General features: G+C 33.4%; 1 protein-coding gene across 1 annotated transcript in view; it reads left to right on the forward strand.

Moving 5' to 3' along the window:
- Positions 1-27,881, forward strand: part of LOC118199552 (astacin-like metalloprotease toxin 5) — a 48,975-nt gene that overhangs the window by 11,043 nt on the left and 10,051 nt on the right. The window contains exons 2-4 of the mRNA XM_085824589.1: positions 4,015-4,088; positions 6,474-6,555; positions 25,338-25,458. Of these exons, the coding sequence (XP_085680715.1) occupies positions 4,015-4,088; positions 6,474-6,555; positions 25,338-25,458 (277 nt within the window). The remainder of the gene's footprint in view (positions 1-4,014; positions 4,089-6,473; positions 6,556-25,337; positions 25,459-27,881) is intronic.

Genomic DNA, 27,881 nt, shown 5'->3' on the forward strand with positions numbered 1-27,881 from the left:
GATGATGGTAAAAATTTTATAGGTTATAATTCAAAATTTTTTTCGAAAAATTTATAAAAATTATTTAAAATATAAATTTAAAAAATAAAACACAAAAAATGGGTAAATTTTATTTGGAATGAACCTAAATTTCGAAATGGGAAAGTAAAAATCAAAAAAGTTTAATAAAAAAAGAGATATTAATAAATATTTGCCACATTCAATTAACATTGAGGAGCTAATATTTTAAAAGCTACTCGTACGATTTTTACAAAACTCGGCATTCTGGCATAATTTGAGTCCTAGAATTGAAATATGGAAAAAAATTGGTATGTTATGTCAGAAAAAGTCCGATTTTGTGTCAAACTACTTATGTTAGAATAGTGCTATATATAAATCTAATATATATCCTAAGTCGCGCTTTCGAGACATGAAAAATGCCGTTTGAATTTTGTCAATCGGCCCAGTAGAACGAGAGATATAGCACTGCCCCCCCCCCCTTTTTTTTAGCAGTGTACAAGATGGCCTGCCATTCCAAAAGCGACCTACAGAAAATAATATAAATATCGCAAAAACTGTTCTAAAAAATTGGTAAAATTGTTTAAAGAGCAGACTAAAACAGTTTGAGGATAATATACATTTTCAAAACCATGAACTGCTGTTAAGTAGTTGATGACTTGTGTACATGCGGGACCAGACAATTCTCTTGTATGCCAAGCCATTGCCGTTGGAACAAATATGGACAAATCTCGCAGAAGGGGTTTTACGTCCGATTACTAATGCTGCGTATCCATCTGAACCCTTTCATCCAAAAGCTGTTTTTCATGGTTTTGCATGACATCATTTCTGGACCCAATAATAATGGGCCTCCGTTCTGTTGTCTAATATAGCCTTATACAGTGCACAAACTAACTGTCATTGTGTTTTTGCCTGGCCATATCATGAACACGTGTCCAGTCTTCAAACATAAGAGGGAGAGCAGCTATAGTTGCACAAGGATCTCAATTATAGTGTGCAAATACTTATCTTCAATGAAGACAATGCAACAGTAAATAACTATAGGAATGGCATCCCAGCATACTGTGTGAAGCTTTTCCAAATTGTTATCGGTTCCTAGTTCATTTCCGTGGTCGGCAATGCTACCAGAAACATAAATCCACTGGCCCTCAATTTCTTCAGAGAGAAGAAATTCGCTCAACGAGCCACATTAATCTTTAGGCCATAACTCCGTTAAAATAAAACATATGTGAAATATCCTTCGAAGAGTCACTGAAGCGTGATTATTCTTCCTCGTGTAAAGTGAAGGATTGAATTAAAATAAGTTAGAATTTGCACTTCTTAACAACCTCATTAATAACATAAAGACACGTTGTTAGATTTGCATGGGTATTTGAGATTAACATGATCTCTTTTTATCATTGTCTTTCTAGGAGATCTACGACCTCACGTGTTGGGAATCTTTACAAAAATTTGTATATCGCAAGAATTTAATCTTAAGTATTCTGTTTCTGTTATTTCATTGTTTTATTGATCACTCACGTCATTAAGTATTTCAGTGAGGAATTTCATTCAAATTCACAAAATGATTTTCGAGATACTATACAGTTTTCTGTTGATAACTTAATTTTTCACAAATTCGCTATACAAATTTAACGTTTTCCACTCGTACATGAATTTAATATTTAAATGGTATCAAAATGTTCTCAAACCTTTTATTGTCTTGTAAGGTTTATCCTAAGTTTCTAACAATTATCTTTAGTTAAAGATACTTTCCTGTCCCTTCTAATTTCAGCTTACAAATTTCCAACCAGAGTGTGTTTTTGGAATCGCGGTTAATGCAAATGAAGGAAGAGCTGCACCTAAGTCGAAATTCCACTGACTCCGTTAGAGAGCCAGATATTCTGACTAGCGCGCATTTGCCTTTTGGTTACACTCTCTCTAAGCTACACTTGGCAATAAGTGTGGCACTTTCTAAGCTACACTCTAAGTTTGGTTATGCTCGGCCGTATTTCAGGCCCTTAATAGCCTTGCCGTTGAGTTAACGTTTAAGGGCCAACGCCTTTAGAATTTTTGATAGCTTCGACTATATCTTTTAGTTAAGCATTAAGTTTGATTTTCTTAGTACTCTTGAGTTCAAGCCCAAGTAGAGGCTTTCCTGTACGTTCTGAGAAAGGGGCCATCTGTTAATTCCTATTTTGAGCAATAAAGGGTAATTAACCCTTCTTGAGTTTACGTTTCTGTTTCCAGAGCTAAAGCGATTATTCGCTTACCAGTCCTCAAAGTTCCACACACATAGCTGTAAATTCAAGGTTGGAACCCCATAGTCTTCTTTTAAAACTACTGGATTACACATTTATGCGGAACAAAAATATGCTTGAAAGAATGTCTACATACGTAATAATGTATCTGAAAATGAAAGAAGAGGAAATACCTTAATCACGAAATACTTCTTTGTTAGTAATCTTTTGCTAATTATTTTACTTGCGTAGCAAATAAATTGACTGAACAAATAATTTTAAGCAGAATCGACTGTCTTTGCATTTTTTTACAATATCAGTTGTTTCAGAAAGATGTTAACAAAGGCAACTAAACATCATTCAAACAGTTATATATATATAAATGGCACCGATTTTTCAGAAATAAATCAAGCAAGTTGTTCTTTAAAATCTTTTTTTAAAAAATTTAATTCTTTAAAAGAATAAAATAAAAAGGTTCTTACCAAGCTCTTGATATCAAGAGCTTTTCAGACAGTATTTTAGACATTTATCTTTTATTAGCACAATATAATGAGGGACAACTTACACTGTGAACCAGAGATAAACCGTCTTCTAAGTCCTGCTCTGAACTTATATACATCTAGTTGCATTCTAAAAACTAACAAATCATAAAACAGTTCTGGGATATCAGCGCCACCTATGGACTAGAGTTCGCAACAGGGTTTTAGATCATGATAAATTTAATAAAGTAAGAACTTATAACAAAATATACGTAGTTTGCATTTTTATTTGAGGCTTCTAATAAGTTCCTTTTTATATGTGCTTTCTACTTTGTGCGTGTGTGTGTTTTTCTTTTTATTGCTAAATATGTGTCAGAGGAATGAACGATTGAACTTTCACTTGAAAACAATTATTCATTTGAAACGTTTTGATTCATTGGATTTCTTTAAGAACGTATATTTTTAGCTTTATAAATACAAAAGTAAAAATTCCAAATTCATACTTCCATATCAATGTTTACCTGACATAAAATATATCTTTCAAAATTTGCAGCTGAGAACACAATATGAGCAGCTCCTATCAGCAATACTTGTGTAGGTCCCTAAAAAATTAAATTAATAATATTTCATGTTATTTTGATTGTAGGAACATGGATGTTTTTATTTTACCAATTGGACTGTGGAAACAATTTATCTCATTTTTACAATTCTTTATTTTCCATTTTACATGGTCATTATAAAAATAAATTGTGTTTTTATTAGGAGTTATTATACTATCAAAACTATCATAGTATAAAGACCTACCGTATTTAACGCTTTATTTCCCTACGGGACTTAAAAGTCCCATCAATATAATCTCCCACATATGCCCCAACGAGACTTTTAAGCCAAAATTTTAAATTTAAAAAAAAAAAAAAAAAAAAAAACAGTGAAAAACATAAAATGTTTTTGTAAGTTTAATGTGAGCTGTTTTTCATGCAAACAGAAATAAAATACAGAAATATATTAAAAATTTGCAAACTCTTTTTCAAAAAATAAAGTAATTTGAAACATAAATGGTTAATTCTCTTCTTAAACCTAAACCATGGAAAGATTCAAAATAATTCCCAACAGTTCAAAAGATATGCAGTGATACAATAAGCATTTTGTATCACTCCAGAGCAATTGCTGCCGTTTGGTAATGAAAGATTTTAGAACATCTGGCTCACCTTACTAACAGAATTTTATGATCAAAATTTAGTTAACATTTTCAGCAAATCTGGAAATTCTGTCTTTCCTATTTATTTAGAATTATGACTATCAGAGATTCTGTTTTGCAGGATATAGCAAAGATGAAGCTTTGGAGAATCTAGATTTATTTGAAGGGGATATTTTGGGCATCGATCGGAATGTGGTAAGTAGTTATACGTTGTTGCATAATCCTTTGCTAAAGAAATAAAAGTTTAAAAAAATAGTTCTGACATTACATCTTTCTTTTGCTCTTTAAAAATATGATGATTTTGCTAGAATATTATTCTCGATGCAGCCAAAAAAAAGTATTAATCGATAAAGAAATAAATCGATTAAGTTTTATACACAATAATTCTAAATTGTTTTTACAAATTCAGAGGGGTGATAGTACTCGTCCAGATGAGCAGTAATTACCATAGAACACAGGGTCGCATTAAAATCTGAGAAGCAGAAAAGCGGAATACTAGAATTCCAACCTGAAACTTACAACAATGTTGGGAGAGCGGATGAATGAGACCAAAAGTTGCACAATGAGTTTAGTGAAAACCTCACAGAGAGTACGCAAAACGGATAAACCCGAAAACTTGGCGTTCGAGTGTTAATTCGAGCCCGGACTTTGATGGCAAACACTCAAATGCACATCTTTGTTTGGCAAGGTCTCAACCTCGCAAACGATTTCAACAAGTTAATTATCTAATCAAGAGCTGAATATTATCAGCTGACTCCAACTTCTCTGTATGCCGAGATTAGCATGAAAGGTTCATGCCGTGTTCCCGCTGTCAGAACTTCGTATCCCATAGAAGAATATCGTTTCAAGTAGAATGAGCACAGTACATTAAGTCCAGGAGGACAGGATAGAAGACTAATACTTGATATCAAGGTAGCAGTTTTTTCCCCCTATTAGATAATTTTCTCCCCTAATAATTTAGATAATTAACTTGTTGCAATCATTTGCGAGGTTGAGACCTTGCCAACCATGTGCATTTCAGTGTTTACCATCCAAGTCTGAGCTCGAATTAACACTCGAATGCCAAGTTTTCGGTTTTATCCGTTTTATGCACTCTCTGTGAGGTTTTCACTAAACTCATTGTTCATTGCTTTCCCAACATTGTTTAAGTTCAGGTTGGAATTCTCATATTCCCCTTTTCTGCTTCTCAGAGTGGAATGCGACCCTATGTACTATGGTAATTATTGCTCATCTGGATGCGTACTATCACCCGTCTTAATTTGTAAAAACAATTTAGAATCACCCTGTATATTGCAAGGCTGGTCGTGATGCGTCAAATGCATCAATGTAACAGCCATTCCTGTACAAATTAGATGTCTTTTGGATAAATGATCTCATGTTTTTTTAATTTGCTGTTTTATGTGAATTAATGGCAGACTGGGGTGTCAGATATATGACTACGTTATATATTTCTATAAGTATTTAACTTATAGCAACATTTATTATGCTATACAGCAAGGCTGCACAACAGAAGCTAATTTCTTATCTCTCTACCCCTTACAGGAAACTTCGCGGTACAAGAGCTAAAAACTCTAAATAACGATCAAATTAGGTAATAAGCTAGCGATATATTTAGAAGCATGTCATGATTGATTAACTGGCCAGGGTCGCTGTATCGTATATTTCTAAAGTACATGGCAACTTCTTTGGTTTGTGATCACTATTTACACAAAAATTTATCGTCATCTACCTGTCAAATTCATAAAACTGAACACATTCCCGTCTTCTAAGTTATCGATGACTAGAGCGCCGGGTGAAATATAAAACAGTATTAAACCGTATTAATAATAAAATCAAGCTTATGCTGGGACGTGATGTTTGAACCTAATCTACAAAACGTATAATGAAACAGCTTTGATCAATCTTTTGATCATGTCTACTATATACAGTTCTTCAAAAATGCTGTGATTTGTAAATTACGAGTACACGAAACAAAAAAATGGACAGAAAACCGGGGTTGAATGTCAAAAATTAAATAAACTGCATTATTTTATTTTTATAACTATCAGAAGTATATTTGTTGAAACTATCGATAAATGACCACAATTGTTAGGAACTAAGCTGTATTCATGCACATAGATTTTTTTCTCCCTCATCACGGTAATTTTAACTGCCCGTCGAATTTCGAAAATTTCAATTGTAAAGAAACTGCCCATTAAACAAGAAGCAACATTAAACGGGAGCATCACCAAAGAATATCTTCTGATAAAATATTCTTATTTTCTCCGTCCTTTTTTCCGCGGTATTTTCGTCTATAAGCTTTTCATTGTCTAAAAACTCTGCTATTTTCGTTTGTTTGTTTTCTCGTGGCAGATCATCATATACCTCGCAGTAAATACATAAACGATTTTTAAATTGTTTCTCTAATTTTTTATATAAAACTCTCTTTCAGTGTAAGAATTTGTGTTCAGAAAACAAAGATTCGTATTTTTTTGCTTCTTTCCCTCCCTCTCCATCATTCCTCACTCCTCAACTACAAAAAAGAGGGTGCTAAGGAAAGAAAGAGCATAATAATAATAAACTTTTAATAATTCCTTTCAGGATCGAAATGCTATTCCTAAAGACATCCAACGGTGGCCCGATGGTCGAGTTCCATACCAGATTGACCCCTACACAACCTTCGGTAAGCGACTTTTCTGATATAATTTAAGTAAATAGTTTAGCTTTGTATTTGCATTTCTTTGCGTTTTGTTATAAATTAGGTGTTATCTCTTTTGCATTATTATTACTTTCAAAGCCAGGTTATTGTCAGCTACTTCATTTGACATGTGGCTTCCCAATATTTTTTTACTTACAACTGAAATAACTAAGTGTGGAGCATAATAGAGATGATTGCTATTAATTGCTTACCCAATGTTAGACTGGCATCAGAAATATAAAAGCGAAGCGCTACAGGCACTTTTCCCAAAACAAAACTGCTTTTCTCCTAGAACTCTCTGAACAACGGGTTCTAAAACCGAGAGTTCGAAACGATGTTTCATGAAGTCATTCAATCAGAGGAAGATTCTGCTTCTGGAGAATTACGGATTATCGGCAGTGTGAGCAATGATGGATTTTTACTTGGCCTTTAAGTCAGGCTGTTGAGTAACGATGATAACCGAGTTAGATAAACTGGAGAACTTTTCAGTCTAACATGAAACAAACGGGCCAGTGCTTAAATTGCGCCGGAGCCCGGCTCCGGTGCTTCTCAATTTTTTAAATAAATTACAATTTTAGCCGGAGCGCACCGGAGCCCTAAATAAGATGAGCTCCAGTACTTCTTTTTATAAAACTGAACCACAATTCAAAGGGAAAAAGATTTAGAATTCCTAACGTTTAACAATAAGCCGACTTTGCAAAACTCTATTTCCCTAGAAGTACGAACTCATGAACACATGAGACGTTCAAGTAAAGTTCCCTCACTCACATGTGGAAACCTTTCCCTTTAAGAAAAGCAATAAATTTGGGGGAGTTTATTTAGGAACGCCTAAATTTCTCGCCATGCCATTGTATCTAGTGTATTGTTATTGATGCTTACAGTTAGTTATCTTCGCAGGAAGGAAAATTTGTTTTCTTAAATGTGCGTTAAGTGACAGCGAGTACAATAAGAGTGAAATACTGAGATAAACTGCTCATGCACGTCCTATACATCGTCTTCCCACAGTATCCACTAATGGCGGGGGAAAGCGTAACCAGCAACTTTACATTTAGGAGTCGGATTCAGAACTCATTTACCCCTGACACCCATCTGCCTGATGGCTATAATTATATTAACGGTGGCTTGGCAAATGCGGTCGAGAGCAGAAGACTGACGTTAATTACGGAAGGGGAAAGTAAACGGCTGTGTCAGGGATCATAAGGAGTGATATATTTAAAAACAAAGTGTTTTTAGGTCTCATTCAGTATCAGTATATCAGAAATAAATGATGTACATGGTATCAGAATGGAGACAAATTACATAAGATACGAAAAGTTATATTTATTTGTTTATTAACATTTCATTATTACATTGTTTTCGTTCAGGAATTTCCTTCCACCCCCCTCTGAGCAATACAAACAGGTACATGTAAGTCGGCTGAAAAGCACTGCTATAAACAAATAATCCAACAAAATTACAGTTGAACAGCGCTTATTAATACTAATTGTTTACGGAAAGCATCCTAGTGTTTGAAAAGCTTGGTATCATCTAACATAAAATTAATTAATTAATCATCTTAAGAATGATTTTGTGTTGAATATGGCAAAACATATGAGGGTTGGCTAGGCATGATTTCATGGAGAATTTTCTAAGGAAAATGGGCTCATATTCACATACCTTAAGATTATAAGTATTGATTAACATTTCCAATAACTACTTCTAATTGAGGCTTTCTAAGAGCAACCCCCTTAATTTTGACTCGCAGCTTTTAATTTTAGACTAAAATATGAGCATAGAATCTACCTTTAAACAATGGGATTTGTTTTTAAACACTGTGACATGAGAGTGCCTAGTAATAATAGTTTTAGCGTCGCTAAGAATCATTTTCTGGATTCTCATATTGATTTTTTTCCAAAAGATATTAAAAGCTGCAATTGACAAGTATGAGCAATGCATAATACATACATATATAACGTAAGCATACCATAAAGAAAAATGAACCCTCAACAAAAGCTGATCGACTGCTATTGAACTCTAAAGAGGGGTTTATCAGAGGGAAAATGGCAATTAAAATCAATTAAAATTCCATTTAATTGATTTTAATTATTTATTTACTGTATCGATTTATTACTTATTGTAATGGATTGGAATATTTGAATATGAATTAGCTGAATATTTAAGAAAAATATTATGACTGCGAGAATAGGAAAAAAACATTTTTTGAATATCTGCTTTCTTATAGAATGCAGATGAATTCCTTTTCACTCAACGAAAATCAAAATTTAGTAGCTAATTAATCTGTCCTGTATCAACCACTTTAGTTCAGTGATTCGTATTATTGTGCGCTTTTTTTTTTTTTTTTTAATTTAAATGCTTCAAGAATAATTAATTAGAAAAAGGCATAATTCTCTTCTTACCCTTAAATTCTTCAATAAAAAAACTGCATTTTCAGCTATAAGCAAGTGAAGTAATTTTCTAAATATAATTCAAAGCATGAAAAATAAGGTACATAAACAGCTTGGAAATGGAACTAGCATTGAGATTCTCTTTAAGAAATATGGTGAAGCTTAACAAAAAGTCTACGAAGTGAAGTAATTCCGTAGAATATTTTCTAACTCTTTATGATTAAATTGCACTCAATTATACTTTATAAACGACATGTAAATACTATTTAACGTATATGTGTGGATATGTGTGTGTGTGGGGGGGGGGGTGGCTCACTAGTGGCTGAGCTGTAAAGTCGTTGAACTCTGGCAGGTCGATCCGGGGTTCGAATCCGGATCGACGGGGATGCCTGTATTGGCGTTTTCGAGGTTTTCCCCACGTGTAACGTGCATAAGAGTCAGTTTTGCTTAGAAAGTTCTCCACGAGGCACCCTTACCCTTAGGCAAATAACGGTCGAATGGTTTGCTATAATCAAACAAACCAGACCAGACAATAGATATATAAATAAGTAGCTTAAAAACTGCTATATTTTACGTATACTCATTAAGTAGTATTTCAATATATATAATGATTAAAAGAAAGGAAAAGTCGGATCCTAACTGATTGTATATAATGTAATCCCTATGAAGGCCCTAACAATTCTTTCTCACTTAAAGTCGTAACCCAAAAAGAGAACAAATGAAACTTCAGATACGTATACAATACTGAATCTAATACAAAAAATACAAAATATAAAAATAAATTATATATGTACGAAACTTAACTAACTATTTATATTGATATTACGTAAATATACGTATGGTAATGAACATTGTATAATAAAGATATTTTATATCTTGTTCTATATTTGGTTCCATTTATATATACCTATACATAGATATATATAATTTAAGGATTCCGTTTAAGGATTATAGTAGTAATTAATGCTACTACATGTAAAACACAAAAGTGCATCAATAATGTATTTTTCAGTATTATTTAACTTCATTCTTAGAAATTTTCTGCAGTCTAGTTTGCGTTATTTTATTCATAAGTCTCAAATAAAAACAATTATTGTTTATATGCCATTAGAAAATTAACCAAAAAGCAGCGACCACAATGTAATTGAGAAACAGTCCTTAGCCGTGAAAAGGTTGAAAGCCATTCGGTTATGACTATTATCTCACATACTCAGCTACTTCGCATACATGGAACATAGCATTCGAAATGAAAAACTCAATATTTACTACAAATTCATTCGTGTAACAAACATCTGTCTTTCTACACCTATGGCTTTAAAAAAAGATGTTATTTATCTTACAGTTTATCGTTAAGTAATACATTTTCATTGTACAAAATTGCATTCATTCGAAGAATTCAATTTGTATTTTCCTGTGTATAAAACTGAAAATAGAGAAGTTAGATGTTTAAACAACCCCCGCATTTTCTCAAGATCTCTAGCGAGATTGTCCGCTCCTTGTCAGCTCTCCCCCTGAAAAAAGGGATTGTAAATTCATGACCTGACCGCAAATGAGGGTATTTCATATTAACAGAGAGCCGCGGTCAAAGAGAACGTTCTCCCTCTCCAAGATTCCCTCATTTTTTTGTTTCCACCCACTCATACCCTCATTCTGTTTCGCCCTGAAATTTTCATCAGCTATACTTTAAGCATATTTAATTTTTGTGATGATAAAAGATCTCTCCCCCTAGCCGGAACCCACCGGATCTCGGCTCCGGTGCATCTTAGTTTTTGTAATAGATCATAATTCAAGCCGGAACGCACCGGAGCCCTGAATAAGAAGGCTGCGGCACTTCTTTTATGTAATTGAATAACAATTTCGGTAGAAATTTTATTTCGAAAATTTTATTTTAACAATAAAACTATATTAAAAATCGCGTATTAAATTTCAATTTATCTTTTTACATTTTATTTAATTTAATTAGTTAATTACTTTGTAGAGTTGCGCGCCTCCAACTTGCACGCAACCAAGAGGTGACTGTTGAAACTGGAAAATAGACAGAGTCTTGCTAAGGTCCCTTTTTATTCAACTTAAGAAGTTACAATTGCGTGCTCTTGACGCTCACAAACTACGCCGACCCGGCGGTAAAATAAAAATAAGAACCTGAAAAGAAATAATAACAAGACTCTAACTACGAGGCTCTCTAAAAGTAACTAACCTCACCGCGTTTTACAATACCGCTGCTAATTCAGCAAACTTTGAATATCACGTTGAACGATTAACAATTTTCCAAGGCAAGCACACAGGCCGAAACGCGGGGTTCTTCAATTTCTGGCTAACTACCTCCTCGCTCGTGAAGTAAGAACAGCACACTTCGAACTCGTTTCCTTTCTATTTAACAGAATACTTCCGCTGATAATTTGAATCCTTGCGCGTTTTACTAAAATTTACATACTCTGGCATTGGCAGTTCCAGGGGAAAGTAAGGCTTGACAGGAAAGGTAGTTTAAACTTAAAATAAATGTTAGTTAAAATAAATATAAACCCTACATTTGCCGCTGCCAGAATTTGGAAAATTTGGAAGCAGGTCTTACAAACGACCTGTTGTAAGTTTCTATAATTCTGAACTAACTCTGAAGAGCCTCGTTTACACAAAAAAAAAATCTTATGTAACAAATTGTATACTAAATTTCTGTCGATACTTATAAATCTCTGTTCTTACAGCAACTTTTCCTGTACTTCATCAATCAATCTTATTCTTTTCCTTCTAGCATCTGGAAGGAATAAGTATCAGTATCTTTCTAAATACATTATAATTAACACTTTCTTGACACTGAATAAATTTTTATTTTTAAACGATAAACGATTCGTTTTCCTTAGTTATTGCTTAATTCACATTCATTCAATTTTTCAAGCATTAATTTAACTTTACCCTGGCTCTCCACCATGTGTGGTGTCAAACGGGAATATTCGTGTTTTAGTCTTACAACACTTCCCCTAACCACCATGATTTGTTAGAATTCAACGACCAAATAGACACACCTTACTCGACATTCTACAACTCGATGAGCTACTTTAACATTCTTAGAAATTCAAGTGTAGGTGGAGAACCCTACAAAACACATTCATTCTAACTTCTCCCTCATTCATCTTTAGACATGCAGGCTTTCGCTCTAAAGCATGATTTTATCTACAGTTTAATACTTAAATTTTGAATTCATTGCTTTTGAGCATTTTACTTTTAGCATCTAAAATTTTATGCTTCTAGACTAAATTCTACTTTTACATAACATTCAAGTATTTACGATTTTTACAATTTACCATAAAATGAATAAGAGAAAATAAATTTTTACTTTACTCATTCTTCGCCAAGCTGGCGGCACTGAAACTAAAATTCTTATTAATACAAGAATATGAAGTTATTTTTATCTTCGGCCAAATTTTGGCTTTAACATAACAGAATTAGTCTTTCGACCAACAGAAAATGCTTGTTCTTAGCTTTTATACTTAAAGAAAATAATACTTTTGCCTTAGCTAAATAAAGTAAAACAAAACTAAGTCTCAACCGAGATATATCGTCAAAATATAGAACTTGGTACTTATGCATAACATTTCGGAACAAAAGAAAAAAAAAATTATAGAAGATTTTAACTTATATTTGAGTTTTCGATGATTGAAACTCCGTCACTCTTTTCTGGCAAAATTGTTCCCATGTTATAGGTTTCATGGACGTCAATCTTCTCCTTACTGACCTCCGAGTGTCGTCCACATTAGTTTTTCTTTTGCGTCCTCTGCATGCTGGCCTCTTGGCGGAGTAATCGTCGGGTTGTTGTCGTTTTCGTTTTTCCATTGGACGGCTGGTCTTGACGTCCTCCGGTCTGGAGTCCTTCTTGAATTTCTTCTGTTGTTCCTGGTATTTTCGTTCCTCCTGCCGCCGTTTCAGTTTCCGGAACGGCGGCCTTGCTTGCACCTGACTCTCTGGCCCTGGGAGCGTTCTCCTTGATGTATAATTTCTACTGCGATACGTTGTAGGTGGTGTTTTCCTCTTTACCAAGGTTTCTTTACGCGGTGGATCTCTTGTTTTTCTTAAATGCTGGACTTTGAAAGTTTTCATTTTTTCTTTTTGGTACCGTCGTCTGGGTTGTAGAAGGGCTAGGTCTCTCTTCAGTTCTCTGCTTCTTGGGTGGTGGAACAGTTGTTATTTCTGGACCTTCTACTTCTTTTAGACTCGAGTCCTGCAAGAAACTTTTAAGGATTTCAAAATCATTTGGCTTATAGTATTTTTTCACCTGGTCGGGACTTGCTTTACAGATCTCCCCTCTCTCTTTCTTAAGGTAAAATACGACTCCTTTGATTTCCTAAATTACATAGGGGCCTTCAAATTTTGGAGCTAACTTTGCCGTAAAATTGTCTGGGGCACTTGATAAAGAAAATTTCCGCTTCAATACTTTATCCCCAAATTTAAAATCTGCTTCACGGCGTTTTCTATCGTAATACACTTTTTGCTTATTTCTTGCCGTATCCGAGCTTTTAAGCGCCTGATCAATAAGTTTTTGCACATCTTTCTGTTTAAACTCTTGCTCTCTTTGTTGAACAAAGAATAATTTATCTAAAGGCGTAATTAACTTTCGGCCTAAAAATAATTCTGCTGGAGTTTTTCCCGTAGTATCGTCATTTGCCGTTCTTAAAGCATAAGCTAATTCATTTATGTAGCCATCCCAGCGCTTGTGATGTGTGCTAACGTAACTGCGAATTATTTTTACGATGTTTTTATTCACTCTTTCTGCTATGTTTGCCTGTGGTCTATACGGAACCATTTTGATATGGCATATGCCAAGTCCAGTGCATATGTTTTCAAATATTTGACTAATGAATTGTTTTCCATTATCGCTAATGACTTTTATCGGTGCTCCGTATTTTAAAATGTATCTGTGTAAGAATGCATCTGCGACTGTTTTGGCTGACGCGCGTTTAAGTGGAACAATTTCTGTCCATTTTAAAAAATGATCTACTATTACTAAAAGAAAACGATTTTTATTTAACTCGCTTTGGGGGAAGGGACCAAGAAGATCTATGCCTAAAATTTCATTCGGAAATGTAGCGCGAATGCTATTTAAGTACCCGGTCGGGCTGTAATTAATATCATTTATTAACTGACATTGATTGCAGGACCTGACATACGCAGTTACTATTTTGTATAATTGCGGGAAATATACCGCCTCGCGTACCCTTTTTAAAGTGTTTCTGACCCCTAAATGACCCGCTGTTTTCGCGTCGTGTAATTCCTTCAAAATGCTTAATCGAAGCGAGGCTGGGATGACTGGTTTGTACTCGAGATTTTCGTTTGTTGTTTTCGTATAAAATAATAAATTATCTATTATTTCATAGTTTTCTGCTCTATTTCTTATCGCATCGATATCTGTGTGCTCAAAGCTTTCGGGGTCTTTCAAATATGCATAGATATTTCCAAATTCAGGATCAGCTTTCAGTTCAGTGATAATCGTATCTCTAGAATCTAAAATTTTTGAAGTCAACACAGCGCATTTAAGTTCATTTCCTTCATCGTCCAGTTTTATACGAGAAAGTGCGTCAGCTACATTGTTTTCCTTACCCGGTTTATATTTTATTCTGAGATTATATTCTTGGAGTTTTAAAGCCCATCTTATTAACCTGGGCGTTAGGTTTTTCCCCGAGTAAAGTCTACCAACAGCCGCATGATCCGAAAAGACTGTTACTGGCGCTTTGCCGAAATAAACTCGAAATTTGTGTACAGCCATTAATACGGCTAATGTTTCTCTCTCTGTAGCTGTATAATTCCTTTGTGTCTGATTCAACGTTTTACTAAAAAATGCCAGAGGATGGCTATTTTGCATAAGAACCGCACCCACCGCATAGTCCGACGCATCTGCTGCAATTTCCAGGTTTTCGTCCCCCTCCGGGAATTTCAAGACAGGGGCATTGATGAGGGCTTCTTTTAATCTTTCAAATGCTGTATTTGCTTCCGCTGTCCACGTAAATTTACTTCTCTTTCTTTTGATTACTAAAAGTGGTTCAACAATATTAGCGAAATCTTTTATGAAAGACCGATAGTAAGAACATAACCCAAGGAAAGAAGAAAGTTTCTTGGCGGTGTTGGGCGGTGGAAAATTCTTGATTGCTTTTATTTTTGAATCTTGCGTTTCTATACCCATTTGCGAAATTTTATAACCGAGATATTTAAGTTCTTTAGTTGCGAACTTGCATTTTGAGGCGTTAATTGTAAGACCGGCCTCTTTTAATAATTTAAAAACTTCTTCTAGATCTTTAATGTGTTGTTCCAACGTACTACTCGTTATAATTATATCATCTAGATAGATTAAAGTTGATTTTCCTAGGACAGGCTTTAGAACAATGTCCATAGCTCTCTGGAATGTTGATGGGGCCCCACACAACCCAAAGGGCATGCGTAAAAATGCATAACTGCCCGATTTTGTTATAAACGCGGTTTTATGTATGTCTTCGGGTCTCATAGCTATTTGATAGTAGCCAGACGTTAAGTCCAAAGTAGACATGTATCTTGTAGATTTGATCTTTCTAATAATTTCCTCTATAACCGGCAAAGGGTAAACTGGGAATTTAGTTTTCTGTAATCGATAGCAAACCTCCAAGCCCTTTTATCCGAAGGAGGAAACTCGTTCTTTTTCCTACATAGTACGACTGGACTCGCGTACTCACTATTTATGGGCGTTATTATTTTATTCTTTAACATCTCCTGAATATGTTCTTCGATGATTAGGTCTTTTTGTTTATCATAACGATACGGTTTAGTCCTACAAGGTTTTTCGGCATTTAATTGAATCTTGTGAGTCACGATTTGGCAGTTTCCTGGTTTTCCTGAAAACAAATGAGAAAAATTACTCACCACTTGCTGTATTGCTTTACTTTCATGGTCATTCAGATGGCTAAGGTCAACTTGCGGTTTCTCCACAGGTTCCACCACCCTCTGGTCCATCTCCAGCACCACGGAACTGTCTTGAAAATTCAGCTTGGCCCTCGCGGCCCTTAAAAACTCCATACCTAAAATAAGAGGATTTTGCAGATTCTTCACTACAAAAATTAATACTTTGAGGCTTTCCTCTTTTACCTGTATGTTTAATGATAATTTCCCGATGCAGTGACAGGTTTTTCCTTACGCCGCTATAATTTCCGTATTTTTGGTTTTAAATAATCGTACTCTATAAAAATTCTTTTTGAAAAATGTTTCGCTCATAAAATTTCCTTCTGCTCCTGTATCGATGAGGGCTTCTACTGGTACATCGCCAACCAGGACTTGTATAATTGGTAGATGTGAGTTTTTTTACGATGACCGTATTTAAATGTCTTTTTGAGGGTTTTTTTTAAACTTCCGGGGTCTGGACCCTCGCTTTCACAGGCCCCTCTACTCGTTTAAAGGTTTCCTTTCAAGTTCTGCCTTCTGGGTACGCGGATGTTTGTTTTCGAATTTTCTTTTTGGGCCTTGACCTTCGAGGTTCGATGAGCTAGCTTGATAGCTCTTTCCCCCATAAAAGCGGTTTGCATTTCTGGTTTGCTCATTTGAAGATTTCCTTCGGGTACTTTGAGAATACGATGCCCCTCTAGCTTTTTCCGTTATTCTGCGATTTTGAAACTTCACCGCCAATTCGAAGAGCTCCTGCAATGTGCTTGGGTTTCTAATTTCGAAGTAGTCTTGAACAGCAGGTAACAATCTTGGTAAGATTATTTCAATAATCTCCGCGTCGGGTTTCTTCCCATACAGCATATCCGTCAGCTTAATTTTTCGCAAAATAAAGTCCGTCAACTCTTCTATATCCCGTTAATAGAAACTATATAGTTCGGCTTCCAGCCTTGCTTGATCTTTCACTACGGGGAAGGCCTTTACTAACGATTTTTTGAAATTTTCAAATGTATATGTCTGGCTTCCAAATTCCCCTAATAAAAATTTGCCTATATTCTTCCACCATAGCGCGGCCTGTCCTCTTAGTGCAGATGTGGCGATGGCAACTTTTTGTCTTTCAGGCACAGGTATAGCTGAAAGTGATTTTCTAGGCCTTCTAGAAATATCGCCACCGAATTTTTTCCGTCGAAATTGACGTTTGGCTTGATTGATGCTCTCAAAGTCTGGACCAGGTATCCAAATGCTTCCAATTGGCTTGCCATTTCTTGGTGTTGTTCCGCGGCTTCCATCCGATTTTCGGCCATTTCAGTTCGATAAGTGTTCGGGCGCCAATGTAGAGTTGCGCGCCTCCAACTTGCACGCAACCAAGAGGTGACTGTTGAAACTGGAAAATAGACAGAATCTTGCTAAGGGTTTAAGTTCCTTTTTATTCAACTTAAGAAGTTACAATTGCGTGCTGTTGACGCTCACAAACTACGCCGACCCGGCGGTAAAATAAAAATAAGAACCTGAAAAGAAATAATAACAAGACTCTAACTACGAGGCTCTCTAAAAGTAACTAACCTCACCGCGTTTTACAATACCGCTGCTAATTCAGCAAACTTTGAATATCACGTTGAACGATTAACAATTTTCCAAGGCAAGCACACAGGCCGAAACGCGGGGTTCTTCAATTTCTGGCTAATTACCTCTGCGCTCGTGAAGTAAGAACAGCACACTTCGAACTCGTTTCCTTTCTATTTAACAGAATACTTCCGCTGATAATTTGAATCCTTGCGTGTTCTACTAAAATTTACATACTCTGGCATTGGCAGTTCCAGGGGAAAGTAAGGCTTGACAGGAAAGATAGTTTAAACTTAAAATAAATGTTAGTTAAAATAAATATAAACCCTACAACTTAAATCTTTAATTATTTCAATAAATAATAATTAATTATCTAATAATTATAAATTAAATTATAATTAATTAATTATATAATAATTATTGATTAAATAACAATTTATAAGCATTAATTAAATATCTATTAATTAATTTGATAATAATTAACTATTTACTTTTAAAATGATTAATGAGTTTAATAGTCATTTTATTTATTTATGTGCTTCTGTTCCTCTTTGCTGACGGTCTTCCATAGGGCTTCCATAGGGCACTTTTAATCTTAGAAATTAAGCCCTGAAAAGGGTACCAACGTAGTTTAGCAAAATACAACAACAGCCAATTAGCAAGAGAGACCTGGAATAGAAAACTTTGGATCAAGAAGACACATCCATTCCTTTTCCGAAGCCTAATTCTTGATTAAGGATAAATATTTCTTTTTAAAATCTGCATTTGTTTGAAATTTAACAGAGTGATAGGTCAAAGCATTATTATTTTTAGGGGGAGGAGGATAAGTATTTTGATTCCCTAGATAGTATGTTTCTCATTCCCATCCAAGGCACAAAGAGCAAGCACCCGCCGAAGAGGAAACGGCAATTACACTACTGTCATAGCTTAGTTTGAGGTAGCACGCTTTAAGTTATTAATAGTTTCTTACAGAATGAATATGAAATAATTACAATATTATTGAACTATGTTCCCTTTAACACTTCCCTATTTTTGCATTACTATTTATTTATTTTGATTTATTTGCTAATTTGTTCTGCGCATTTTTTATTAAAATTTCATTGTCTTATTATTTTATATTTATGATATTACTTATTTTATTAGTCCAATGGACCTGAGGGTCTATTGTTTTCGTTTTACGAATTTGCGTCGAATCACTCTGAAGGTCCGTTTCACTTTTCAAACTGTTGCCACAAAATATTACCGCTCTGCATTATATTTGAAGAAATTAAATAATGAAGAATCTGCATAAATGTATGTATGTTTCTCGCATTATGATAAAACAACGGTACCTAGAGCCATGCAATTTTGAATGACGTAATCCTACTGCGAATATAGGCATCTGGAAGCCCAAATTTGAAATTTGTTTATTATCAATTTCATATTTTATAACACTTTAACGAATTTTTAATTAACAAACTCAAGGATTTCAAGGCCAGCAATGGCAAAGTTGTACAGAAAAAACATTTTTATCTCCATGGCGTGAGGATTTAGGTCTGTTTCCGCGATTCCTGTTTGCGCGTTTTTAAAAAATCTTCCTGTTTGTGCGAAATCGGGGAGTACGGTCCCCCTTCCAAAGTTCATGGAGGTAGGAAGTAAGATGGAGTCGCCCTAAACAGGTTTCTCCCGTACCCTGCTCTGAAGCACCGGCGATCCCTACGTGGTGACCAAAACATTGGGTCATTTACCATTGAGTTCTATGGGATTTGACACGTTCGGATGTAAATATTTTGTAATTACTTCGTAAATATACATATAAATGTATATATTTTCTTTTTCTACAACACTTCAGAGTCCTAAGTATGTGAAAACAACATATTTTTAAACAACATTTCATTCTGAACGGAATTAAATGCTATACTTTTCACAGGACAGTTTTCTCAGAATGGTTTTATTTGAATGAAATATTTTCACAAGTTTTCGTTAATTACATTAGAAAAACAAATTAAGGTATTTCGATACCCTTGATAGAGTATTCGCTACTTTTATTTTCCAAACGTCAAAATGTTTTAAATAAAACAAATTTTTTTCACATTCATATATTATTGTAACATGTACCTTTTAACATTTTTTAGAGGAGAGGCTTTACTGCTGCTCATTTTAAACCCATCGTTTCAATTTTATATATCTGAAAAATAATCACTTTGGGCTTACAGTTTTATAAATATAAAATTATGTATGTTAAAATATTTGTAATTAGGCACATAGGTCAGATTAAGTTTTTATTAAATAGAGTAACGCATGCAAGGGCTATCTGCCTAAAGAGAGAGATGACATCGTGGAGGAATTTTGAAGAAAAACTGACCTTTGAGTTGGTATTAAAAATAATACTTATAATTTTCATTCAAATTATATTCATATATATTTTTCGATTTTATTCGGTTAAGGTACAAAAATTAAGATCAAACTTTATTGTATTATTAATATTAAAATTATGCATTATTTCTTTTCTATTGATAGAGCTTCTTCCTAAAATACTTTCTTAAATATGACATGATTTTTTGGCTTCTGAGGCATCTTTTAAATCGAAAAATGTAAGTCAATTTATAATTAATGCTCTATTCGGTTCATTTTAAATTAGAGAATTATTAAGAATTAGCGAAATACTTTAAATACGTATTTCGCTAATTCCTAATAATTAAATAGGTATTAAATAGTACTTGACTTTCTCTGAACATTTCTGAAAGGGAATAAAATAAGTTTTTTTTTAAGTACTATTTAAAACTTGTAACTGAGTTATTATAAAATGTAAGGGGAATAATTCTTTTAATTATACTTATCAGATTTTTTTTTTACCCTTCATTTCAACAATACATATTCCAAAACTCTTTATTACGTTCTTAAGTGCGCATCTCATAGCATTTTCTTTACAATACCTTTTAACAGATTGCTTTCCAATACGAACAATTCTTGCTTAAATAGTTTTATAACGTATTTGTCAACAGGATTTCAATTTATGTTTACAATTCAATATTAAGGTTATTATATATTTAGATAACATTTATAATCATTATAAATTAGATACATTTAATAATTAGATTTCTTCACAGTACTTTCACAGTTATTTATAAGTGAATAAATTCTTCATTTCAAATACATTTATAAATAATTTAATGAATATTTAAGTATTTTGTCAAAGGCAGATACATGCTTTTTGCAAACACATGCATAAATGCCCATACATATTTCCTATTTTTCATTTCCGGCATGTGCAAATCTTTAATTTCTGTGCATTCACTATATTTTTCGTGTAAAGTAATTTACACTAATTTAGCATACACCCGAAAGTTTTACATAAAAAATATATATGAATATAATTTTAATGAAAATTATAAGTATTATTTTTAATACACACTAAAAGGTCAGTTTTACTTCAAAATTCCTCCATGATGGCATCTCTCTCTTTAGGCAGATAGCCCTTGCATGCGTTACTCTATTTAATAAAACCTTAATCTGACCTATGTGCCTAATTACAAATATTTTAACATGCATAATTTTATATTTATAAAACGTGTAAGCCCAAAGTGATTATTTTTCAGATATATAAAATTAAAGCGATGGGTTTAAAATGAGCAGCAGTAAAGCCTCTCCTCTAAAAAATTTTAAAAGGTACATGTTACAATAATATATGGATGTGAAAAAAATTTGTTTTATTTAAAACATTTTGACGTTTGGAAAATAAAATAAAAGTAGCGAATACTCTATCAAGGGTATCGAAAGGCGTATACAATTTTAAATGTACCGTAAGGAATTTTTCATTCTTCAAGCATAACATTTTTCTTAAAATCTATATTTTTGTAGTGCAACAGCTTATGATTTTATAAAACAAATTCATAATCAAAATCGCTGTTGTTAGTTATCGAAAAATAACCAAGATGTGATTTTTGCGTAAGCGTCACTAAACTATACAAATTGCTATTATCCATTACACTATGAATGTTTCTTTCATGCGAGAGTGTCCCTTTTTCGATTTCTATGGAACTGTCGTGTGTCGAAATACTATCAGAATCTTGTGAAGCGAGCTTCTGAATGTAAACAAAGAACACCCCATCTGGTGACCCAAGCTTCAAAGCAGTGCTTCACTTTTAGCGCGGGTTGGCCCCTCCTCCCTTTCCTACCTCCATGCCAAAGTTCCTCAGGAGATGTCAGGATGAGTCATTAAGAAGAGCTGGGCAGTTCCTTTGTGAATAAGTTAGTCATAGTCTTGACATTGTTAGGCAGAAGACGTGTCTTAGTTTAGGCTCCTCTCGAAATCTTTAGTTTCATTCCACTATAAAATCTTTAGTATTAGCTGTTATTTTTCCTATCTAAATCAGTATGGATGTTTTAGAGATTATTGAAACTAAAAGGAAAAAGCCTTTAGCCCTTTACAAAGGTTATCAATATCGAATTGGGAATAGAAATAAGGAAAATGTAGTTTATTGGATTTGCATAAAAAGCTTTTCTCTCAAATTTATACTATCTATGTTGATATTGGAAATACCTCTAACGAGATTAATTTTGTTCCTGTGTTGTTTTGCTTACTTCCTGATAAGCGGAAGCAGACTTATGAGAGATTATTTCGTTTAATTAAAAAACATATTTCTGATTGGGATCCTACAGAAATTGTGATGGATTTTGAAATTGCAGTTATAATTTCGCTGAAAAATATTTTTCCTTCTTTAAATATAAGAGGTTGCAATTTCTACTTAAATCAGTGTCTGTGGAGAAAGATTCAAGATTTGGGACTTGTTAACGAATATAGGCATAATGACGAAATTAGATCCCATCTCAGAATGTGCGCGTCCCTTGCATACATACCCGCGGAATGTGTCGATGATGGTTGGCTGTGCATACAAGAAAGTTCACCTCGTAATGCAAGATTAGAGGCATTTTATGATTACTTTGTTGAACAATGGCTTGAAAATGACGTCGTAACTATACAAATGTGGAATTGCATTAAAAAATTGCACAGGACAAATAATATTGTTGAAGAATGGCATCATAAAGTAAATTCTGTTATTAGGAAAATCCATCCTAAAGCTCTAGAACTGATAAAATTTTTGAAAAACGGAGCTAAAGAAAGTGATTATTTTATAGATCGTCGTTATGTAAATTTAGAAGGGAAAAAAAGAAAACAAGTGTGGTCAAAAAAGAGAAAAGAATCCAACGTATTATGCAAGAATTTTACTCATCATAAAATATAAGAAAGTGCTTATTATCTCTTTCTTATCTACAAAAATTCGATTAAAACATATGAAAATTTTCTCTAAAAATAACTTAATAATATTTTTTTTTTTTTTTTTTAAACAAGGAAAGTGACTAACATCACACAACTTTTAAACACGCCAGTATTTTTACTGCCAGTCCTAAGCGTGGAAAAGTGTGAAGGAAAGTTGAATTTTCTCTGTTATTAAATTGATAATTTTAGTTATAAGGTATTTTCTGCCTCCTTTCCGCATGCCTTCGTGATTAGTTGGAAGCATACCCGGGCGTGTATTCGAGAGGTCCAGGGTTCGAGACTCGGGGAGGGCACTGCATATTTTTCACGTTTGCTGCATTGATTAAACCTAATAACGTCACACTGTAATCAAATTTATTAAATTTTCTAATCGTAGCATGCATTTTAAGAGATTATCAGAGATTTCGAAAGCACGAATTTTAAGGGAATATCAGAATATCGCAATATTCGACGAATACTGAATTCTCCACTTTTTAAATATCCATCGTCAGAGTAAACTAAAGTCGTTTGATATTTGCCTTAAAGAAGCTGATTGTACTTACTCTTCAGTTACAACTGTTGAACCAGTGTTTCCGAAGTTTTTAATATTGCCACCATAGGAATAAATTAAATTGGGAATCGCATTTACAGTAGGAATTCAAAGTGACTCACAAAGTACAGTTTCTCTTAAAAGAGAAGCTAGATGAATAGGAGATTTAGAAAAAGAGCATTTTAAAATGAAATAATATCAAGTTGATAATAATTAAGAATTTCATTATATACAAATACATATGCGTATATAAAAATAAATTATTTAAAATATACTCTTTAACTATTTATATTTACTGTCAATAATTACTAACAAGTATATACTCATAATTAATTATTTTAAATTAGTATGATAAATATATACAATCACTGCTGAATTGTGCGCTATGCTTCTGGAATTTCTGAATTAAATCTTTGAAAGTAACAAATTTACCTTTGACAATTAATAAATTTATCAATGGTAATGCATTTGGATATTCTGTTTTGGTATTTGGATGTAATTAATGTATTTGGATATTCCGATAAATGCAAGTAAAGCAAGTCCATTCAATCGAGATTCAGATGCTACTCGTATATTTCTGAATTAAGACTTTGACAATTTACAGCTAGGAAAAAAAAAAAGCTCCTGTTGGCTAGGACAAAGCTTTCTCAGAAGCTGCCTTGATATTCGAGGTATATTTTCTTCTCATCTGTCTTTCTTTTCGTAAAGAATATATATTCTGAGATTTTATTATAATTCACCTTTATGCAGAATTTCGGAAGAATACTGTTTTTACTTTAGAAACGATTTTTTAGTTCATTGCCAAAATCATCACAGAGTTTGAACATCTCTTCCCTTTTAAATACAGTACTTCATTTATGCAAAGATATACAAAAACTCAGACTTCGTAAATATCTTTCGATTATTTCTTTTAAAAATTCTTTTTTTAAATCTAAAAAATTTTTGCTTTCCTACGTTTCGGAAGAGGCCAACGCCCAGTCGGACCCCCATTATGGAACCCCTTTGGAAGGGGGGTAATGAAGATTGATGATTTCGCGCAAACAGGAACGTTTTTGACAACCGCGCAAACAGGAAGACACCGGCGTGAGACTGTGTATATCGGAAATTCTAAAGACATGCTCAATTAAATGTTATTTTGCGATATTACTCTTGAACTGAATTTTATGGTTCAAGTGCGAAGAACATGATATTTAATAAATAAAGGTAACACACAAAATGTTAAAAAAACGCCCCTTTGGACAGACAAATTTAAAATTTGAAACCTTTCAGATATTTTTAAAATTTTTTATTAAGTATTTTGAATTATTTTTAATGGGCTTTAGTGTTTTATTATTTTTTAATGTGCTTAAATGTTTTATTAGTTCCATTCCTTTAATTATATGTAAATAGACGTTGAAAAGGTGGAAGTAAAGAAGAATGAGAGATAAAGGTTATAATTTTTGGCTATAAAATTTTTTTATAAATTTTTGCCTCCACACTGGCTACATTTAGTGGTTTCTTACGAATTTGGTGAAATTTTGAACATTTTAGAAAATACATTTTCAAACTCTAAGCCAAATTTTTCTGGAATATTCAAATGGCGCGTTCTCCTTGCTCCCCTTCCTTTTTGATGGTGATTTAAATACCTAGCTTCGGGATAGACTCTTAGACAGTTGAGAATTATTATAGCATTTTGCAGATTGAAATGCTGTTCAGTTCAAATAACCAATGAGTTTAATCTTCGATTCAATGTACTATTTTACAAATATTTTATGTGTCTTTTTCAAATCTTACATTCATGATCGAATAGATGACATTCATTTTTGGGTTAAAGAGGACGCAAATCATTATCTAATTTTTTCCCACCTACGATTAGCCGATCTTCGTCATTCATAAAATTATATTATCGTTTAGAGCTCCTATTTCTCATAAAAAAGGAGAGCGCAAAACACAGAAATCTAGCCCTAGGGTAATTTAAAAAATCACTTAAGGGAAATTTGAATTAACAAATTGCAAATTTTCCATTATTTTAATTTATTTTATTCTAATTTATCAATAATAGTCTACATTATTTATTTTTTAAAATGTAGTCCTCAAAGAGTTTAGAGAACAAACTATTACTATTTATGTATATTCTCTTTAACATTTATTTTATGCACAGACGATAAGCAAATGGAAATGATAAAGAAAGCTATGGCAGAATATGAATCAAAAACTTGCATCCGTTTTGTCGAGAAGGAAGAAGACGATAAAGATTTTGTCCTCATCTTCGCTGGCAGAGGGTAAGGAAGAGAGGCCATTTGAAATAATCTCACATTAATATTTTGATAATTTTACTTCAAAATAGGAAACGATTTTAATGAATGTTTTTCTTTTATACAGTAATGATATAATGTGAAGTATATATTATAACCCTATATAATATTTTGATTTCCATAAGTGTACTGAATCAGTACCTGGAAAAAAAATGTGCAAAATATTTTTGTTCTTTGAAGCAGACATGCATACATTGCCGCAAAATGCATTCAACCCTTTTTTTTAAACTACCACCGACAGTTCCAGCCACTTTTGCCGTTCTGCACAGGTGGTATATTTGTAATTGTGATGCTTATTATCGATATTTACTTATACTTACTTTCAGAAATGGTGATCTTAAAAAGTTTCTCGCCATGATATTCTTTCTGGAGTATCTTCAAATTCTGTGACATAGTACCATTCTTCATCAGTTGTAACCAGTGTGCGTAGAGGTAAAACCACCGAACATTGGTGGTATCTTTTTGGCTCCGACTTTAATGGCAGAATGAGCTGGTTTCGTAAGTCGCCACAGAAGCTCAATATGCTCTTGTTATCTGTAATATGTATGTGCCCTAGCAAGCTAATGGAATATGAAAAGTTATTTTAACATCGTATCTTACATTTGTTAAACTTATAGATTAAAACTTCGTTGACTAACATTCTAGAGGCATGACCAGCTTTATCCGGTCGTGATATTTTTTGTCACCTGGTATATATTAGCTTATAATTTAAGATATTTTGCTTTCTTACTTTCTTTCATAATGTAAATGTTGTCTTAATTAATGTAAGTTTATAAAAATCGAGACTAAAGTACGTAATTATACAAATTTAGCAAATAAATTCTGTTTAAATACAGGTTTTCATAACAGGTCCAGAAACATGTTATGCTCAGAGAATTTTAACTTCCTTCTGATGGTCTTTGAATTGTAAACTGGATAGTACTAAGATGTAACACGTAATTCTTCCTACAAACGCTATTTCATCAAACCAATCTGAAAAGTCAATTTCTCTCATGTACAGCATTTTAGAAAAGACTTTAAAATATTGCCACAAATACCATACTGACCATCAAAAGGACATGCGGTAATGAATTTCACAACGGACCGGAAAATGTAACTGAAAGACCCGGTGAACATAGCACGCACATAATTATACTATATATTAACAACGTATATACAATTCTGGTTGGGAATCCTGAAGGATTTTGGATTTTAATAACAGCAGCAAAATGAAAAATTTGAATTTTTAGCGGTATTAAAGGTATTAATTCAAACATGGAGATTATAAGACTTAGTGGGGAATATATCTAAGTCCAAAAAGTAGCAAATTACTGGTGCAGTTTTTCTGGTGTGTTCATTATTAAGGTAACAGGTCTTTTTAATTTGTGAAGGTCACATATGCATGAAATATACACATGATACATTGCACACATATACGTGTAGAAAAGCGCATAACTTCATCCAATTAATGTAAATGAGTAGATATGAGGAAATTGTTTGAAATGGTGCTAGAGCATGAAAAAGAATGTATTTAAAAAACATAAAACATCGATTACTCAGATTACAGCAGGACTTAACATTCCTTTGATTTCACCCATTTTCACGCACACATAAACATATACACACACAAAAAAAAAATTTGCTTGTCAGAAGTTTCAAAGGGCTAAAATACTTAGTTGCGGCAACTATAGCAAAGCCGTTGATAACCATTGCCCATAACTAAACGCTGATTTCAGTAGCGTCAGAAGCTCAAAACGTAGACAGTGTGAACATGAAATAAAATAGGTATTCTTCAGCAATAAGCCCACTTCCATCTTTTTTCACCCCGCTTCTTGCACATTTCATAACAAGAGAGCTCTTTCAGATACGTATATATGCTTTCAGCTCTCTTTTGCCTAGAGTGAAGCATGGAGGAAGATGGTAATGATTTGAAGCTTAACATCTAAAATTAGATGTGCTGAAGCCTTGCGAAAGATTGTCAAGAAAGCCAAACAAATAAATAAATAAAATAATTAATAATTAGAGATGAACAAAATTTAAAGATATAAATAAAAATAGAATATTACGTTAAATAATTAAATAGTAAATTAAAATTCCACAGCTCATCTTGTTTGGGGCTCCAGATGGAATTACAATTTAACCTTAGAAACTGAGAAATACTAAAAAGAGAGCCCCGGTAGGATCCGATTGAATTTAAGCTGAAACATGGAAATCTCTGGCAGTAATACTGAATATTCTAATCAACGAATTTTATACATCTAAATGTTCAAACTTGTATCCTAAAGAACGTGCTATATATCAGGGAGAGGGAAAGGATGCTTTCGTAAGAGCTTTTTAAAGGGATAATCAATACTCAGAAGTAAATTCGGCCTGGGTTTCCGGATTCTGAGGTGCTTTTATTGAAATTCAGA

The sequence above is a fragment of the Stegodyphus dumicola genome, chromosome 1 (genome assembly GCF_044657685.1).
Source record: "Stegodyphus dumicola isolate Sdum_Otavi_A_Nest chromosome 1, ASM4465768v1".
NCBI lineage: Eukaryota > Metazoa > Arthropoda > Arachnida > Araneae > Eresidae > Stegodyphus > Stegodyphus dumicola.